Source organism: Bufo gargarizans, chromosome 3 (assembly GCF_014858855.1).
Source record: "Bufo gargarizans isolate SCDJY-AF-19 chromosome 3, ASM1485885v1, whole genome shotgun sequence".
In the NCBI taxonomy this organism is placed as follows: Eukaryota; Metazoa; Chordata; class Amphibia; order Anura; family Bufonidae; genus Bufo; species Bufo gargarizans.
In genome coordinates, this window is record NC_058082.1 from 160,800,501 (window position 1) to 160,821,227 (window position 20,727).

Here is a 20,727-nt window from a genome sequence, read left to right on the forward strand (position 1 = left end):
CTTAGTAAAGGACCTTGTTACGTTTAACTCTGGCCTCATGCTTCAGTACTATAACTTTTACTGCAACTGACTCCAGGGAGCAACGGCCAGAGGTAGGACACCATAACACAACAACCGCACATCAGGGCCGCTACTACTCCCATCCTCTACACCAGCTCCCACAGAGGCTCACTGCACATATCTCTTCATATGTCCTTTGGCTTCCATTTAAAAAATGTATATGTTGCATATAATAAACCCTAAATATTTGCCGGATGTTAATGGACACAGTGGCATCATTAGATTTATTTAAAGGAGTTTTCCAGTCGTTTTTCCCACCCCCCATCATCCAGCTGTGTGGGAATAGGTTTGGGGCTGGAACTACACAAGCTCCATCCTTTGTACAGCGGACAGAGCCGGTTACTGCTGCTCTGTATCCATTCAAGTGAATTTATGCCCAAAGCTACTGTACAACAGTTGATTGGTGGGGATGTGGGGTGTTCGATCGCTGCCAATCAGATATTGATGGCCTATGCTAAGGATAAGTCATCAATGTAAAAATATTGGTAAATCCCTTAAATAAAAGTACTAAAAACAGTATTTGTCCCCCTTTACACTACATGTGTTTCTTTTTGTTAAAATAAAGACACAGGCATAGTAAAACATTTTGGCATACGTTTTTGTGCAATATTGTCATACATGTAAAAGTAAAACATGCCATATACCATTTAACTTACAATAGGGTTATATTTTTAGTTTTATTAATTACGGCAGATGGAGGAAAGTTTCTTCTATAATTTCCCCACTAAATGTATGGATTGCTGGTCAGCATAAACCCTATTTTGCTTCACCTGAATAGAAAAAAAACCTTTCAGGACAATATACACACATCCAGAAGAATAAAGTGATTTGACTCCTTTTACTTAGTTGCTGCAAATGTTTTATTAGCTGGTTAAGCAGACATGGCACATGTAATGCACATTACTATAATGCTAAAGGGTAGTGTCCCATTCAGTACAGACAGGAAGGAAATATATAGCACCAAAGTTGCTTTACAGCTGTATTTAAACAGGACCTGTCACCAATCCAAAAAAGGGAGCTATTTGTATTTTCTAGTTGGCCATGCTTCCCATTACACCTGTTTTGGAGTAATGTCCCCCGAGACTCCTGTTGCCACTTATGTTAATCTGAAGTGACTCCTGTTGCAGCGTGATCTCGCAAGAACTTAGACTTCCCACGAGACCAGGCTGCATCATAGTTTCCAACAGGACAGTGTCTTCCTGAGACCAAAGAGAGACACCACCGCACAGAAGAGTTCTGTGGCCAAAGGCAGGCTGGCCATAGATCCCACAAGGAAATTTCCCTGTTGCCTAGAGGGCTGCCAGCCGGGTACATTACGATCTGATTCTCTCCTATGCACCTAGCCAACAGCAGCAGGTGCCCTCCTGAATTCAACTGTATTACTGTCCTCAGGATGGCAATAAGGTTGAATACTGTAGCACAAGTGGCAGTATTGTGTGCTGTACTGTGGCATTTGGTTCTGCTGGAGTAGTATATTGTTCTGCACTACGGTATTGCTGGCTTTGCCTACTTGATTTGCTCCGTCTTCTGTCAATTTGGGCCCATCTACAACAAGGGGCCACTTTTTAGTTATATTTTCCATGTCTGTGGCACTGTCTCACTCCGGTCTAAATGAGACGCTGTCCCATTGAAAGCAGCTTAAAATCAACTAGTCAGGTAAGTGAGGCCATACTGCTATAGCTGTGATATTTACCTTCCTCTCATAGAATACACTAATGTAATATATCCAGTATTTGCGTCCACTGTACACCCATGTATTAAATAACAGTTACATTTAAAACTTGGTGAAATGTTCTCAGGAGGTGAGAAGATGAATGGGTAAACACATGTACATATATTCATAGTCTGAGAAATCATTAGACTATATAGACATACACAATTATGGGACATAGGCACTTTAGAGATGTTTTACCATGACCGAAACAAATATTGGTGACACCAGAATGCCACATAAATGACATTCAAAATTAAAAAGGTCTCTAATTTAGTGTAGCACAAGCTGCTCCGTGGACTATTTAGGGGTGTTACATGGGTATTTTACTTCTCCCCTTCAGAAGACTTCTCCTTCCTGGATTCAGTCACAACCTGCTAGATGCAAAGACAGATGAAATATTGTTTTATAACATATCACTTTATAAGAAAAGATGCTTTAAAGTTGTTATGAAAAGCATATGGACATCAACCCCTCATATTATGAGGCAAAGTGGACATCTGCTGCAAAAAGCAACTCAATGCAAATACAGTAAGTGCTACATGGTATCCAATAAGTGCAATGTAATGCAACATTTTCAATGTCAAATGCCATTGATAAAAGTCAATTGCTGGGCGACCTGTACTGCAGTGACCAGCTAGTTGGCAGGTGCCTTCACCCTATGCATTAAGGCCATAGAATGTTGTAAAGGAAAGTGTTCTAAAACTTTCCATAATATGCAATTAATCCTAAAATTCTCCAAAATTGGGCAAAATAAACAGCACTGCTTCTAGTAATCTAAATTAGGCCACTTTCTGAAATTATGACATTAAAGGGGTTATACAATGACACAAAAAGTTCCTGAGTGGTTTCTCAAATAAAATGTACTAATACAATTTAAGGAGGTTATTCACCTTTTTCTTACTTTCTTTCTGATGATCTATCCTTTGGATAGGTCATCAGCATCTGACTCCTGCAGATCAGAAGCTTGAGAAGGCATCTGCACTTCCAGTAATGCTGCAGCCTTTTCGCTGCTTCCTGCAGGCCAGTGATGTCACGACTATAGGTCACATGGCTTGGGCGCAGCTAAGCCCTATTCACTTCAATTGCGAGTGCCTTCTCAAACAGCTGATCGGTGGGGTCCTGGGGGTTAAACCCCTGCTGATCAGGTGCTGATGACCCATCCAAAGGATAGATCATTAGTAACAAAAAGGCAGATATTGCCTTTAATTCTGTAAACTTTACAGATGACATAATTTCAGTCCCCATTCCATGGTCCCAGAATTGAAGCTTCTTCTGCAATCTGTTATTGCAGTGGCGGCTGTTAGCCATCTCTGCAACACTCTCCTCCACTCATGGCCCAGCCTCACCTCCTGTTGCCGTCTTCCTGGCGGGTCCAGTCGCTGCTCCCAAAAGCTAGGTCAGAACGTCCTAGATAGCAGCAGTTCGTCAAAATGACCATTTTGCTTCTCTCAGTCCAATCATGCACCCCCTCTCAAAGTCAACTGGGCAAAATGTCTTTAAAGAGGACCTTTCACTAGAATAAAACATCTAAACTAACTATACAGACATGGAGAGCGGCGCCCAGGGATCTCCCTGGACTTACTGTTATACCTGGGTGCCGCTCCGTTCTCCCGGTATAGCCTCCGGTATCTTCATATGTTGGGCTCCACCCAGGTGAACCTGCCGGCGCCTCCTTCTCCCATGCTGTAGTGCTGGCCAATCGCAGTGCTCAGCTCATAGAGAGGCTTTTTTTTTCTCTCAGGCTATGAGCTGAGCGCTGCAATTGGCCAGCGCTACAGCATGGGAGAATGAGACGCTGGCAGGTTCCACTGGGTGGAGCCTAACTATGAAGATACCGGAGGCTATACCGGGAGAACGGAGCGGCGCCCAGGTATAACAGTAAGTGCAGGGAGATCCCTGGGCACCACTCTCCATGTCTGTATAGTTAGTTTAGATGTTTTATTCTAGTGAAAGGTCCTCTTTAAGTGCATCATAGAGCCATGTCTAGCAGACAATGATCTCTCACCAAGAGGTACACTACCCAAAAGTAGCCTCAGAGAGAGTTCCTCTAGGAGATTGGGGAAAGCGCTTTTACACCCAGTGTCTAATCAGACCTCATCTGTAATCATTTACATATTTGCAAGAACTGTACGCCTAGTTTTTCAGCAATCCAACATTTCTATATGGGAATAGTAGTCATTTTCATTAATTTACATTTGAAAAACCGCTAAGGAACTTTATGGCATGTTGGGTTAATAAACACATTATTTTGGCATTGACATGTAGACATTAGAGCTCACCTCTCCATCTCGAGTCTCTATAGTTTTAATCACAACAGTTTTCCTGGTGTGAACTTCAGAGCTATGGTCTATTTCATGAGCTGCTGAAAGATAACATGAAAGCATGATTCATTTCAGTAGTAACATGGTTGAGAACCAACAAAAAAAAGTATTTAGAAGATCAGTTATGGCCATGTCCACATATCCGGCACAAACTGTGGTAGTCTGTTCTGGTAGAGGAACGGACTACTGAAGTTTATGGTATCGCTGGATCCCCAGGGCAGCTTTCCGGCATAAATGGCAGTATTCAGTGGGAGAAATACTACAGCATGGCGCGGTATTTATCCTGCCGAAATCCCACAGTGGTGTGCAGCAGTATCTGGCTATGGCGGACACTGTAAGTTCCACTACTCTGTTCGTGTTGCAGAAGTGAACCTACCTCAGGGCGCATTTACACGTGCCGACTGAATAGGCAATCAGGGAATGTCTGCTCGTCATTGGTGTTAAGAGCTGCATTTACATTCATCAATCACCTCCACTGTATGGTGACAAGTGATAGATACTGCAATCACTCGTACTCATACAGAATATTTGTTTCTGGGTAGCAGATTGCTATTTACACAGCATGATTTGCTGCCCAGAAATGATGACTTAATGTGCTGCATAGGCAATTCACCTGATGAACAATCGTTTGGCTCGCTAATTGGGTGATCGGTGATACCTTTTTATGGGACAATTATCACCTTTGAAGGCGGCCATAGACATGAGAGAAGGAGAGCTGCAAGACCCTTTTAGTATCTTCTGCGGAAATCTATTATGCCCAGTCCTTCTCTCCTATGATATCTACGTTGTTGGCTGTAACTTTTATGTCAATATGTACCTGTTAGGCTTGTATTATTACCCCCTTTTTTTTTTACTTTATGGCAACAATTGATATTGTCTGATATAGCACACTCAGTTTAAAAAAATTGTTGGCTGATTCAATTAAAATCTATGATTTTGGCCTATTTCTATTTGATTTGCATGACTAGCTAAAGAAATACTGTACATAAGAATAGGGACTACTTTTATTACATTAGTATTGTTATGGTTATGTTGTGTGACTGAAGCTGGCTCCCTAATTGGCCAGTTTAGTCTCTCCTGTTGCTGGTGGGATCTTTTGTACGAATAAACTCATGACTAAACGACTGGTCGGCCAAATCGCATGTGGCAGACTTTAAGTTACGACCACACGGCATAGTCGTGTGGTACTTGCAGTTCAGCCGCAATGTTTAGTCTGTCTGTATTGTAAATGGCTGCGGGACACCTTCAATACCAACTCTTACCCTCTGTACTGAATTATCTTTACAGAATGAGTAAACTTCAAAGCAAGAATATGAATATATTAACCACAGTGTTATATTGGTAGCCTGTGCCTGTTGCCGACCCACTCTCCCAGGTGGGCATGAGTACCGGCCTTCCTCTGCTCCCTTTACGATAGGCCCATTTACTGGATTCTGACCCTCTGCTGCCTAACCTGTGCCTGACCTCTGTATTGAACCTTCACTGCCTGCCCTGATCTCAGACTGACTACAGTTCAGCCGGATCCCTCGGTGCTTTGCACCAGTGTCTCTTGACCCCATGTGTCAGCTGTCAATCACACATAGACTACTCTAGGAGTTGGCAGCCTGGTTGTTCACCTGCAGTGAAGTCTAGATCCCTGTATAGGGGTTAGAGGGTAAAAACCAGGGGATTTCCATAATAACGCCCTTAAGAACACAGTAAAACACAGATTTTTTTTAGATTTATGAGATATATTGAGGTGAACGCTTTTTCACTCTCCATAAGGTGTTACCTTTTACAATATGGCTTTCAAGTACAACTGTGGAGGAGAATCACCTACCTGGGCTTTTGATACTGTAAGAGGTCATGGAATGAATCGGTACAACAATCCTGAAAAAGAACAAAGCTTGCATGAGAAATCAGATTTAAAAAGAATATGGGGGGCATTTACTGATCTATTTACGTCACTCTTGTGGCGTAAATAGGTTGGTAATTTTGTTGCATGCCATTTGTGTGGTAAATGACTTTCATTAATGTCATCTGTCCCTTTCCACTGCTCTCTTAAACGTTTCTATGGCTTTTCTGTCTCCGGTTAGAAGACAGGAAGACGGAGGGGGAGTCCTTCTCACTGCATGCCTGCATTAGGCTTCAGAGTGAGAAGGGCGTGTCTCTCAGTAATCTAATCTGATTGGCTGGCAGGGAGCTGCTGGCTACAGCAAGTGTGTATGGGAAGTGAGGGAAAGCAGTTTTGGCCTCAGAGAACGGACAGAGGAGCCATCTTGAGAAGGTCCTCATATTGTAAATGCTTAATCAGCTGTAACTAAGGGAAAAACTCAAGGAATGTGCAGAAACTAAAGATTGCTTTATGCATAATGTTGCTGCAGCAGTAACATATGCTAAAATTTATTTTTTGATGAAAACATGACAGTTACCCTTTAAATCTATGCCAGCAAGAGGGTTGGAGTAGAATAAAGTCTGTCGCACATCGATGAAGAGCTCAACTTATGTAGAGGCCTGTGCTTCCTCAAGCAGTGCAGAGGAACTTGAGACTGACGTGTCCCCTATGTCCCCAAAAAGTACAGAACTTTTTAGGGTGCTTACATTTCGGGCACCTGGTAGAGGCGGCTCCATGTTACCCCTGGTACACTTTGTGTACTGTACAAGACTCAAAGGAAGCTCCTGTCTTTTTATTTTATACTGTATGCAAGGGCTTTCATTAAATGCATTGTTTTTCTGCTTACTTTGGCCTCATGCACACGGACGTTGTTTTGGTCCGCATCCGAGCTGCCGTTTTGGCGGCTCGGATGCGGACCCATTCACTTTAATGGGACTGAAAAAGATGCGGACAGCACTCCGTGTCGGCAGATAAGAACCATTTGGCCCATCTAGTCTGCCCAATATACTGAATACTATGAATAGCCCTTGGCCCTATCTTATATGAAGGATGGCCTTATGCCTATCCCATGCATACCTAAACTCCTTCACTGTATTTGCAGCTACCACTTCTGCAGGAAGGCTATTCCATGCATCCACTACTCTCTCAGTAAAGTAATACTTCCTGATATTACTTTTAAACCTTTGCCCCTCTAATTTAAAACTATGTCCTCTTGTAGCAGTTTTTCTTTTAAATATTCTCTCCTCTTTTACCTTGTTGTTTGCTCCGTTCCGTGGCCCCGCTAAAACATATATAACATGTCCTACAAGAATAGGCATTTATATTGAAGGCTGTCCGTGCCGTTCCGCAAATTGCGGAACACGCACGGACGCCATCCGTGTTTTGCGGATCGCAAAATACACAACGGTCGTGTGCATGAGTCCTTTTACCTACATTTTCATTTTACCTTTTTTTGGAATGACTAGTTTTCAATAGAGATATGGTGTCAATTTACAACATTTTTTGCATATAATAGTTGTCCTAGAACCAGTTAATATTGTAACTTGAGGGATGATTTTATGTATAATATTGGATATTGGATAACAATGGTATAAATCATCTTATTGTAGAGAAACACTAGGGAGAATTAATTAGGCCTGGCATTTTTTACACTAGTCTTAATAGAAAGATATGATGCATGATGTTTCAAATTTATTAAAGGGCACATACATTTTAATAATTTTGGCACATTTTCAGGAGGCATGTGTGCCAGACAATGAAATCTGCACTGGCAAAGAGCTTATGTAGATTTCTGCTGCAATGTACATCACCATGTTAAATGTGTCTGGCCATATAGGTCTCACCCACTACCTGCCTTTTCCACCCATACTCTGACCTCCTTTTAGAAAAGTGGAGAATTTAACATAAAAAGGGGGGAAAGTTGCAGATTTTGGCCCAAAATGGGAAAATTTTAGACATCTACCCACTAGAAAACTTGAGTAGGACTTTAATTATTTACCCTCATTACATGATATTATTCAGATTACAATAATTCTATGTAATATTAAACATATTAAAATCTACAACTGCTGTACTCTGGACACACATTTAGAAGGGTGACATAATCCTAATGATATTTTATCAAAATATCTTTAAGGGAACCTGTCATCTGGATTTTGTGTATAGAGCTGAGGACATGGGTTGCTAGATGGCCGCTAGCACATCCGCAATATCCAGTTCCCATAGCTCTGTGTGCTTTCATTGTGTAAAAAAAACAATTCGATACATATGCAAATTACCCTGAGATTAGTCCTGTACGTGAGATGAGTCAGGGACAGGACTCATCTCAGGTTAATTTGCATATGTATCAAATCAGTTTTTTTACACAATAAAAGCACACAGAGCTATGGGGACTGGGTATTGCAGATGTGCTAGCGGCCATCTAGCAGCCCATGTCCTCAGCTCTATACACAAAATCCCGGTGACAGGTTCCCTTTAAGTAATAAGCTAAAAAAATATCCTTAAAGGATTTCTCCTTTTTTTTTTTTTTTAACTCAAATTCTCTCTTTCAGCTAACCTGTGAAAGGAAGAGAGTTTCAGCATTACTTAAAGGGGTTGACTCATCATGGACAATGGAGGCACATTGCTAGGATATGCCCCCATTGTCTTTTAGGTGGTACCCCCACCACTGGGACCCACACCTATATCGAGAACGGAGCCCCATTCACTTCTACGGGGAGCCGGCTCGCTGGTGGCCGGACCGGAGTCATCCAGCCACCACCTTGCCGGATTCCGTTCTCGATATAGGTGCGGGTCCCAGTGGTGGGACCCGCACCTATAAGACAATGGGGGCATATCCTAGCAATATGCCCCTATTGTCCATGATGAGACAACCCCTTTAAGGGCCCCTTACACTGGCTGAGAATCATAGTAACAATCATTAGTGATGATCGGGTGGTGTAAATTTAAGGCTGTTTCACACGAGCGGATGCCGTGCGTGACATCCACTGCGTGAATGACAGCCAAGACCTGCTGCGGACAGAAGAAGCACGGAGCATTAACATGATTGATAATGCTCCGTGCCTCTCTATGATCTCTTTACTACAAAAGAGAGGCAAAGAGCGTTATCAATCATGTTAATGCTCCGTGCTTCTGCTGTCCGCATCGGGTCTTGGCTGTCATTCACGTAGTGGATGTCACGCACGGCATCCGCTCGTGTGAAACAGCCCTTAATGTGGTGTAAGTCCTTATGGGGAAGAGCGACGGCATGTAAATTCAACAGTCTCCTCCGCTTGTGATCAGCAGACAGTCTGCTGTAATATCGTCCCGTGTAAAGGGGCCTTTACCCTTCTGTCACATTGATGATTCTGCAATCTCCAATGGGATCACGTGACCACCTGAATGGCTGCAGGGTCTTCCCCTCAAGTACTAACTGGAAGTCCTCCTATGTCTTCCTGATTAGCTGTGTAATGTACATGTGGCTCAACAGGAAGAAACAATCACATCTGATGACAGAAGGGTAAGTACTGTTGAAACTCTGCTCCTTCCACAAGTTAGCTCAAACAGAGAATTTAGGTAAAGCTCCAGAGAACCCCTTTAAGTTATAAATACAGATACAGCTGTGTTCCTTGTCCTCTGACATAACAAGATACATTCCGCATATCCGTATATATGCACAGTATGCATGTATACATTGTTATATTAGGCTACATTGGGTTAGCATAGACTATCTTGCACCAACTTGTCAATCTTTACCTGCTTTCTTCGCCTTCCAGGAGTTTCCTGTAAGTTGCAATCTCAATATCCAATGCCATCTTGACATTGAGGAGGTCTTGGTATTCTCTCAAGTGACGAGCCATTTCCTCTTTCATATGGTGCACTTCCTGTTCCAGACGTCCAATGGTATCATGATAATTCGATGCTTCTAACCCAAATTGTTCTTCCATCTCCTTCATCTGACGGATCAGACCTTCATTCTATACAGGACAATAAAACAGGCCTCCACATAAACATATGACATACAATGGCATATTTTGCCAATAGGCTGCCATAGTCACAAATGCATACTGTGCAGTTATATTTGTATTACTAGATGCCTCTGTATGGCACACCACAGAAGATTGCACTATTCCATACTACATAAAAAAGCTAAACCATGTATACCAGCCAGGGGCATACAAAGGTGTTATAGAGCCCAATAGCAAAACTTAATTTGGTCCCCCCTTGCCCCACCCAGTTTCCCAGTACGTGTGCATCAAACATTGTCAGGCAATGTGAAATGCAAAGTGTGAATAGCCAGATTTCTGATTAATTGATTTTTCTATTAAGTGGAAGAAAATTTTTATAAGAAAAATTGTAAAATGTAATAATAAAAACATGTCCTCCGCCTCACCCACTTTAATTAACTTCTATGTTAGAAACAGTGGAACAGGTGCTTTATAAATATCGTCCTCATTCTGAACAGCATATTTCTCAATGTACTGGAGAACTGCAAGAGAACTGGCATAAACACACTGATAACGCTCCTGCTTCCCACGTATTAGAAATCCGGCTGCCTGCTGCCACCACTAGGGGGAGCTCAGTGCATTGGAATTCACAGTTACCATGCAACTGAAGCTGTGAAAATCTCTTTGCACTGAACTCCCCCTAATGGCAGCTGTATGAAAATGCCTTGTTTTCATTTCAGGAACAGGATTTCAGGAAAATAAGCTGAAAGGTGTGATGTATACTATGTAGATTCTGTATCTACTGCATGTCAGTAGGACTATGGTTTGCTTTTCTATTATGAAGATTTGGGGGTAGCTTTTTACATTAGTTGTCAGGACCACTGTCTGCTTATTGCTTTAAAACGCAGAACAATGGGTATAGAGGCAGAAACACATAAAAGTAGGCGTGATGAGAAGAAAATACTCACTGTCCCTTTAAGTCCATCAATTTCACTGGTCAAGCTGTGGATCTGTCGTCGGGATTCGTTCATCTCCTGCTTGGCTTGACGCAATGCCTCATTATTGCGGTTTGCAGCATCAGACAAGTCAGCAAACTATACGACAGATAACAGAAGAAATTACTTTTGTATATGTAATGCCCATCGATAACTTACTTCTCTACCGTATATTACATCATAGCTTATACATTAGGCTGACTGGGATGATTAAAAATTAAAAGGTAATGTTGTAAGTGACATTACCATGAATGGTATCACATCAGTTTAAATCACATTTACCCCCCCCCCCCTTCCATTCCCCAGACAAAGACAGATACTTGGTCTATTAATGGGCTATTAGAATAGCTTGTCCACATTTTCCATTTACCTTGGATTTATACCACTCCTCAGACTCTTGCAGATTCTTGGTAGCAATGCTCTCATATTGGCTGCGAATATCTCGAAGAGCAGAAGTCAAGTCAGGTTGCTTGGCTGCTTCAATTTCTGTATGAACGGTTTGTACATTTACAGAGACTTGCACATCTTGGATTTCCTGTTTTGGGATGACATTACAAACTTCAGTATACTAATAGTATATGCCAAACAGCGCACACAATTTGTAAAAAAAAAAAACGTATAAATATTCATAGAAGGGCAGCACAGTGTTTGGCACTGGTGCCTTGCAGCGCTGGGGTCCTGGGTTCGAATCCGACCAAGGACAACATCTGCATGGAGTTTGTATGTTCTCCCCGTGTTTGCGTGGGTTTCCTCCGGATTCTCCGGTTTCCTTCCACACTCCAAAGTCATACTGATAGGGACCTTAGATTGTGACAGTTGTATGCTAATGTCTGTAAAGCGCTGCAGAATATAGTAGCGCTATATAAGTGCATAAAATAAATAATAAATACATTTGCACAACTCCCTCTAAAATAAAAATAAAAAGTTGTGCAGACTTCAAATATCCAATGTATGCCTACAAAAATGTATGCCTAGAAAAATTATAAATGAGGATTTAAAAATCTCAAGATGCCAGTGAACATTTGAGTCATGGAGCAGACAAGTGGTCTGGTTATATGTAGATGGCGATTACATGTGCAACTGCTCACCTATTCACCACTTAACGGGGAATTTCAATCTAGGACATTTATGGCATATCCACTGGGACCATCTCCTATCTCTAGAACAGGGCCCTGACGCATCCGGCTGGCAATGGAGATGTGGTTATCCATGGCTGTGGCTCTTTAAATTCACTTCTAGTCAGCTCTACTAAAGTGAATGGAGCCAGTGTCAGACTGAGGTTCCTTGGGCCAACAGGAGGAAATTATTCTCGTGGCCCAACCCCTTTATTATCAATAAAGTCTAATAAATTTTAAGTCAAAGAAATTGACTCTAGAGACAAGTGACTGACTCCAAAGAATTATTTTATTTTTCCCTGGACCTTTGAGGCCCGCTATAGTATTAGAGCTATGGTATTTGAGTTTGGGCCCACTGAAGGATCCTCCGGTACTCTTGTGACCCTGACAGCTGGGCATGCACAGCCACTTCGTATGGAGATGAACAATAATCATATATCCCCATACAATCATGGAAATGATCAGGGGCATTTACTTTGATCATAATAATTGTTTGTGCATCGGCTTGTCTAAAAGCCCTTTAGGTATAAATACCCTCAAGCTGTGCGTTTACATGTTGCGGTAAAAAACGCAACTTATAACCTACCATACCACTGCACGTCTAGTGCCCTAGATAAGGCTTAAATGCAGCCGTCTAGGCAGATATACAGAGGAACAAGAAGTGGGAGAGGAGGTGCATCAGAGAGGCAAGAAGGGATTTCATAGATGAAGATGTGATCCTGTAGTTCACAGGAAGTCAGCCACACAGGGGAGACTGACCTGCTGTCTACATAGAAGAGCGTGCACTGGGCTGGAAGTCAGACTGGGGATGGCATGACACAACTGCCCATAATGAAAGGGTTCAAAATGTATGGATGCAAATGTAATACAGTGAGTGTGGACCCACTTTGTCACAAACAGATTTGGCACATAGCTACTTCCAAGTGCAATCCCCAGGTCTTCACCCTTTAACCCCTATACAGGGATCTGGACTTGGTAGCAGGAGAAACACCAGGTCGTTATCTTGAAGTAGTCTCTGTTTAAGTGACTGCTGACCCACTGGGATGATGAGGCAAAACTGTAGTCGGGGACAAGCCAAGGTCAGGGCAGACAGAGATTGTGCACACCAGTAAATAGTCAGAGGTCAGGGCAGGCAAAAAGTTTGATGGAGTACCTCTTCAATGCTATGTCAAAGCACGGGATCTGGAGTTTAAATGAGATTCCCTGGAACAAATATTCATCACCTGTCCACAGAATAGATGATATTTGAATAGAATGGAATTTGAGCATACTTGCTGCGACTTCATTTAAAGTATAAGCAACTGAAGGAGACAGCCGTGTCCAGAACTTTTTAACTACATAAAGTTGATGTTTTTTTATATTCAGTGGCGTAACTAGAAATTACTGGGCCCCAGAGCATATTTTTGAATGGGGCCCCCCTCCCCCAGTAATTTTTTCGCAACCCCTTCCTTTCATGCCGCCCCCATTCCTGTGGCTAGTAAAGATCGCTCTCTTAGACCAGGCCCGGCAGCTGTTCCATCTATTTTGTACACTGTCTATACTGTCACTGTATATTATTTCATTGTGTAATACTGTTGAGGGGCTCTGACAAAATATTTTAGTCCTCCTCCTCCTGGTTGGGCCCCTTCTGGGTCAGGGCCCCAAAGCAGCCGCTTCCCCTGCTTCCCCTATAGTGACGCCCCTTTTTATATTAGCGCAAGACCACGATATTGAAAGACCATTGGCCATGATATTGTAGCAATTTTTGCAAGACAGAGCTGTAGCAAAACTAATAATTAGGTGACTATGAGTGTTACAGATATACCTCATCATGAAGTTTCTTTAGAAATTCTATTTCATCCATCAGAGATTCAATCTTTCTTTCAAGCTCCAAGCGGGAGAGGGTTGCATCATCTACATCCTGCCAGATAATAGGGACATTAGTAATTAGAAATATATTAAATGAGAATGTAATACACTGTCACTGTGGCCACATACTTTCCAGTTCTAAAATGGGTTATTTAACATTTATCTATACTGTAGAGAACATGGAGAATTAGTAAATTGGTCCTGCAAAGCTAGGAGCCATAAATAACAAGGGATTGACAAAATGTAACAAAGTGTCTGTGGATCCACTGTGCTCTAAAAGGATTTGACTCCTGAGGGGTTATCCAAGTGGTCCACTAGTGTTCACCCTTTTACCCCTGTACAGGTATCTGGGGCTCACTGCAGGAGCCACCAGGCCGTTACATGGAGGAGTAGGTGCCTGAGCAATTAGAATCCTAGCTTGTCTAGTTCCTGCAAAGGTGTACGCTAACTTTTGCAGGAACCAAAGTAGGAAGCTTATTGCTCAGGCACCCCCCCCCCCCCCCTGCATAGGAGTGCAATATATACCCCAGGGAACCATTGTAATAGGCTGGGGACAGATTAGTCTGTGTAGGTGCGGAGTGGAGAAAGCACACATGCCCTATGGGAGAGATGCTGATGGACATGGAGAAATTCCAAGCATTACACAAAATCAAACAAGTCCACTAAGTATTGTCAGGAAAAAAAAGGAATTTAAATAAAGAGGACCTGTCACCTCTCCTGACAAGTCTGTTTTAGTAACTACTTGCATCACCCCATGTAATAATAATTTTGAAGTATCTATTCTTATAACTCGCTAATGTGGCTTTTCGTTATTATTGCTACTAGAAGTTAAGAATGAATTGTTAGCAGTTTGCAATGAAGGTCCAGGTGGGATTTATCAGTTGAAGTTCATCGTATTCGACATAGCTGGATACTGCCACTCACCACCAGACCCCATTGGCTATAATGGCATCTGGCCAGTTTCCGGTATGAGTGCTGGGTTTTGGGCGGACAAAAAACAGTGCATGCACTAGTTTGTGTCTGGCTGAAACCCGGCACTCATGCCAAAAACTGTCCAAATCTCATCATAGTCAATGGTGAATGACAGTATCCAAATATGCTGGATATGGTGAACTCAGGCTAAAAGGGAAGATAAGCACACACAGCTTTTATCTCACTGTATGGTGGGGCATAGACAACTATGTTTTCTAATACAAGAGAATCCACCCAAAAAACTATAGCAAGCATTATGGGGTCAATGGGCAATGTGTTCAGCCGTAACACCTACACATTTGGCATATACTGTGTATATGTCAAACATGCACCAGAAATAGAAGGAACATAGCTTTATAATCATCATGTATGCTTAAAGGGGTTGTCCAAGTTATGTTTATTGATGACACCCGGCACCCCCGCCGATCAGCTGTTTGAAGAGAAGACGGTCGCAGTGCCAGCACTCCCTCCCCTTCATTGTTTACCTGCTCGCCGTTGCATCTGCAGCAGTGAACAGGTGTAATTACACCCAAGCCGTCCCATTCTTTTCAATGGTATGGATCGCTCCTCTACAAGTGTATGGAAACAATCCATACCATTGAAATGAATGAGACGGCTTGGGTGTAATTACACCTGTTCACCGCTGCAGATGCAACGGCGAGAAGGTAAACAGTGAAGGGGAGGCAGCGCTGGCACGGCGCACGCCTTCTCTTCAAACAACTGATCGGCGGGGGTGCCGGCTGTCAGACCCCAGCCGATCTGATATTGATGACCTATCCTGAAGATAGGTCATCAATAAATATAACTTGGACAACCCCTTTAATATTAGTGGATTCAAAATGCTTTAAATCTCTTCATTACTAAATTACTTGTCTATGACAATTGTTATGTCTATGGTAATTAAATGGAAGAACATGGGAACTTGTTTGAGCGGTATGCCATCAGTGACTTATACATAGTAAATACATGATAAAATATGTATCGATATTACAGTCATTATTGGAAGGCTCATTTGGGATTTTTGCACCGATGATCACTTACCTTCCTGAACAGAACTAAATTGTTCTCAGCATCTTCTCTCTTGTGGACTTCTTCATCTAGTCTACAGAAAATGTAAATGGACAGTGAGAAATGTATATATCTAATTTTATTTTATTTTTGTTCTTATATGCTAATGGTCCTTTGGCCGACTATTATGTCTAGCACAGACAGTTTGGCTGGACATCTGCCAGATCTTCAAGGAGAAACCCTCTGCCACACCCTGAAAGTGATCAGTAATGATCAATCTGCCCATAAAAAAAGACAAAACGCAGCGATAGATGAGCACACCATGCTATGTCACTGGTCAGACTGGTTACTGTCATACTACAGTATAGACCACTAGTTTTTACAGTTGATTGACTCAACACAATGGTGCAAACAAAATGGGGCAAAATGCTCCAGAATTAAGATTCAAATTGAGTCAGAATTCTGGAACACATACCATGAGGCACGTTTATTAAGTGTTTTAAGGTCCTTATACACATGAATTTTGAATGCCATTTTTCCCCTATAGAGAAGGTGATGTGATATGACAAAACACCAATAGCTCCAGAATGCTGTGATTTTGGAAATAAGACATTGGGGGAGATTTATCAAATCTGGTGCAAAGGAAAACTTGCTTAGTTGCCCATAGTAACCAACAGGACTTCACCTTTCATTTTCCATAGGAACTCTGAAAAATGAAAGGTGGACTCTGATTGGTTGCTATGGGAAACTAAGCCAGTTTTCCTTTGCACCAGTTTTTTTTATAAATCTCCTCCATTGTGTCTATGGCCAATGGTGGCTGCTGTAAAGCATGTCTAAATGCTGTAAAGAACATCTCAGGCAAGATGCCACCCCATAATCATGTTCAGAAAGTAGAATTACAAAATTCCCTTTAGCTAAGGGAATAAATATTCATTGACACATTCCCTTTAGGCTACATGCACACGACCGTGCTGTTTTTTGCGGTCCGCAAACTGCGGATCCGCAAAAAACGGAAGCCGCCCGTGTGCCTTCTGCAATTTGCGGAACCGGCGGCCATTGATATAACTGCCTATTCTTGTCCGTTTTGCGGACAAGAATAGGACATGTTATATATTTTTGGCGGTGCCGCAGAACGGAGCCACGGATGCGGACAGCACACTGAGCGCTTTTTGCGGCTCCATTGAAATGAATGGGTCCGCATCTGAGCAGCCAAAGCGGTGGCTCGGATGCGGACCCAAACAACGGCCGTGTGCATGAGGCCTTAGACAGGCCCTGTCACCTCTTCCAGCATGTTTGTTTCACTAAATAATTGTATTCCTTGTGCAATAATTCTGGAGCATTTTTCATATAACTCTATGTTTCATTCCTTAGCTACTAGACGTTTATTAATTAATCTGCCACAGGATGTTACCCAAGTAACACTTGTTTGCAAATTCATTAATAAACTTCTAGTAGCAATAACAGAGGAACGGGACTACTAGTTATGTGAAAAAATGCCCCAGAATCATTATTGCATGGGAAATAAAATTATTTAGGAAAACAGACACGTAAGGAGTGGTAAAAGGTCCCCTTTAAGAGATCTCTCATTACTAACTCAAATCATTATTATGATTAGGTGACATTGTGTCATGTTAGGTGACGTCGTGTTGAGGCTTTTCTTCTGTCTGCTGTCCGACGGGATCTAGCACAATGCTCTGCGTGCCATCTTGCATAAATGAAGTCCTTTTGGCCAATACAAAGCATTAGTCAGTGGCGTAACGAGAAATGACTGGGCCCCACAGCAAATTCTTGAATTGGACGCCTCCCCATCAACTTGTTTGCAACCCCTCTCTTCCCGTGCAACCCCCACTCCTGCGGCTGGTCAAGATCGCTCTCTCAGAGAAGGCTTGGCAGCCGCTCCGTCCGTTTCCTACAGTGTCTCGGCATATAATGTAATTTTATAATATTGTAGAGGGGGTCTTGACAATAAAATCTTTTAGTTCTCTTCCTGGGTGTGTCCCTTCTGAGTTCCGGCCTCAAAGCAGCCGCTTCCCCTTCTTCCCCTATGGCTACGCCCCTGGCATCAGTAGATATGATGCACCATATAATATAAAACATGGCGTATACTGTACTGCAGTAGGTTATTATACAAAAGTAATTAATAATATTAACCAGATCTAGCACTATAAAGGGGTAATCTGACTTTAATAACAGCTCATGCACAGTCACTACTATACTAAAAATAATTTGAGGACAGTCTCGTTTTCAGGAGTGGTGAAGGTTCTGGATGGCATCCCCACCCCACCCCACCCCATTTTCTTGCAAAAGGTGTTTTTAAGAAGTCCCATGGGACTACCGGAAATAGCCAAGTCCGTGCGTCTCCATTACCTTTGGGGGGCCGTTCTGGATATAGGAACAAGTCCCAGAGGTGGAAAACCCACCTATCTGACATTGATAGTATATACTAGTCATATGACATCAGTGTCTGAGATAGGAATACCCCTTTAAGCAAGCTTTAAGAAGCTCTTCAGCCTAAGTGGTTGGTCTAGGCAGAAAGTGCTAACCCTCAACTGCAGAGAAAAGGTAGACTGAAGGTTTAGTGCCCCATGCGAGGCTAAAATGATAAATCAGCTTTCTTACTTAATTCAGTGGAAAAAATACCAATCTCCATGGCATCAATAATGGCAGATCTATGTCGTGGAGTCAGCTTTTACTAAAGTGCATACTAAACATGTCCCTTTCTTCTCAGTGACCTGGTGGGTGAGATATTCCATGGGAAAAGTAAGAGAACAAAAGCACAAATGCTTCCTTAATGTTATGGTAATACATTCACAAGTATGAGTACCTGAGACACCAAAAGTATGGGACATCTTTAACAAATCAATGTTTCCACATTAGTTATTTCCTATTAATGAATACACCTTCAGGCTACATTCTTAAGAACTCTAATTGGAACTTACTAGGAAAAGTTAGGACTCAAAAAGTTATTAGAATCTGACACTAACGCAAAAATGAAATTAAGGACAAAATAAACTTGAGTAAAATTATGTCAAAACATCTATAATAACTGCACAAACAACTCTAATGGGCCATACCTATACTATTAGGGATATTTTATTATTTTATTCAATATTTTATTTAATTCTCTTTTTTATTCCTTAGTTGTGAGAATATAAACTATACTGGAGGGGCTGATAGACAGGTCCAATGCTAAATTTCCATCTTTATGGAGAACCACACCCCGAGTGTTCTAGGGATGGCTACATGTTGGTAGCGCTCATCCCTCTTTGGCAATACATATACTATTAGGAATATAAAAATTTGTATTCTATATTTTATATTCTTATTCCCTAGTTTCTAGAATACAAACTTAGCTGGAGGGGCTGATAGACAGGTCAAATGCTACATTTCCATCTTTACAGAGAACCACACCCCATGTGTTCTAGCAATGGCTACCTGTTGGCGGCGCTCATCCCTCTGTGGTAATACATATACTATTAGGTATATATTTTTTTATTCTATATCTTATTCTATTCTATTTTTTTATTCCCTAGTTGCTAGAATACAAATTATACTGGATGGGCTGACAGACAGGTCTAATGCTGTATTTCTATCTTTACGGAGAACCACACCCCATGTGTTCTAGATATTGTTACCTGTTGGCAATGCTCATCCTTCTGTGGTATGATGTATCTTAAGAAAGATTAATGCTGTTTTATGCATGCTACATGTTACAGGGTCTATTAGAATAAGTGATTAGCCAATATCAGTAATTCAACTGGTTTCATGTATATAAAGTTTTGTGTTCGTGACACAAAAAAATTGTTTGAAAAATGTCTTTGCCGCATGGCAAATCACATGAATGTTTTGCAGAATGTATTACAACTAGGTGACATGACACATATCACTTTTATGCTTCAAGCTACAGTATGTTATCACTGAGTTTTTAATACCATCACTCTACCAAAGTCTAACACATGTTCCCCATCATCCATCTGTTGAAGAGTACCAATTTTATGATATGAATATTTTTGTAGCTCTTGCTGAGACTCTTGCCACCCCTGTCCCCAGCCTCTCACCTCTGCTTGAGAAAACTGAGATCCTCAGCCAAGTTGTCTCTTTCTACCTGGATACGGTCCTTGTCCTTGCCCAGGGCATCCAGCTGTCTTCTCAATTCTCTCAGCTCTTGTTGGCACAGGTCTGCAGCCCTTGTGGGCTCCTTAGACCTGGCTTGATTGATCTCAGTCACCAGCACAGCATTTTGCTGCTCCAAATAACGGACTTTCTCAATGAAACTGGCAAAGCGATCATTGAGTTCTTGCATTTCTGCCTTTTCATTACTACGTGTGGTCAGGAACTCCTGGTTGAGGGCCTCAGCCACTGAGAAGTCCACCCTGTCTGTGACCCGGATTGGGGTGCTGGACCTCACCCGGTAGGCTGATGAGGAACGACTGGAGGGGCCTGGGGAGGGGCTCCCCAAGTGCCTTGAGGTTGAATATCTAGAAGAAGAGGAGTAAGACATTGGGGATAGAAGAGGAGCCCCAAAAGTGCGTCTGTAAGAAGTAGAAGTGTTCCTTAGTCCAGAGTGACTCATGATGAGTGAGATATTGCCGCTCCAAGTTGCTTCAGCGATGCTGTACACTTGGTCTGCTGAGAAGCTGTGAAGAGAGTCTGTGTCTCAAGCACGCTGCTTTATAAGACTGCTGGAAGCATCATTGTGCCCCTCCCTGTGGGACCACATGGATCTATTATCCTGGCCTCAGGGAGGAGGGGGCCTGCTTCTCCATCCCACCACACCCACACTGTCTGCTACTGGCATCTCTGCACATTCTGCTTGCCAGTGCTGCTGAGATGCAACTTTGGGACTTTGTTCAAGCCATTTTACAGAAAAGTAGCCGATGATGTTGCAGATTTCT

At 42.3% G+C, this 20,727-nt stretch overlaps 1 protein-coding gene across 4 annotated transcripts; it reads right to left on the reverse strand.

Annotated features, from left to right (window-relative positions):
• Positions 1–919: 919 nt before the first annotated feature.
• Positions 920–20,455, reverse strand: PRPH (peripherin). 4 transcript variants are annotated; one of them, XM_044286046.1, is made up of 9 exons: positions 19,891–20,455; positions 15,866–15,926; positions 13,809–13,904; positions 11,260–11,424; positions 10,863–10,988; positions 9,704–9,924; positions 5,915–5,964; positions 4,054–4,133; positions 920–2,145 (listed from the first exon to the last, which is right to left on the reverse strand). In XM_044286046.1, exons 1-9 carry the CDS (start codon positions 20,403–20,405, stop codon positions 2,098–2,100), a joined length of 1,362 nt encoding a protein of 453 aa, XP_044141981.1. In that variant the 5' UTR covers positions 20,406–20,455; the 3' UTR covers positions 920–2,097. The 4 variants fall into 4 exon arrangements, with proteins under 4 accessions (XP_044141981.1, XP_044141979.1, XP_044141980.1 ...); XM_044286044.1 differs by having other exon boundaries at positions 920–2,148; XM_044286045.1 differs by having other exon boundaries at positions 4,054–4,136.
• Positions 20,456–20,727: the final 272 nt, after the last annotated feature.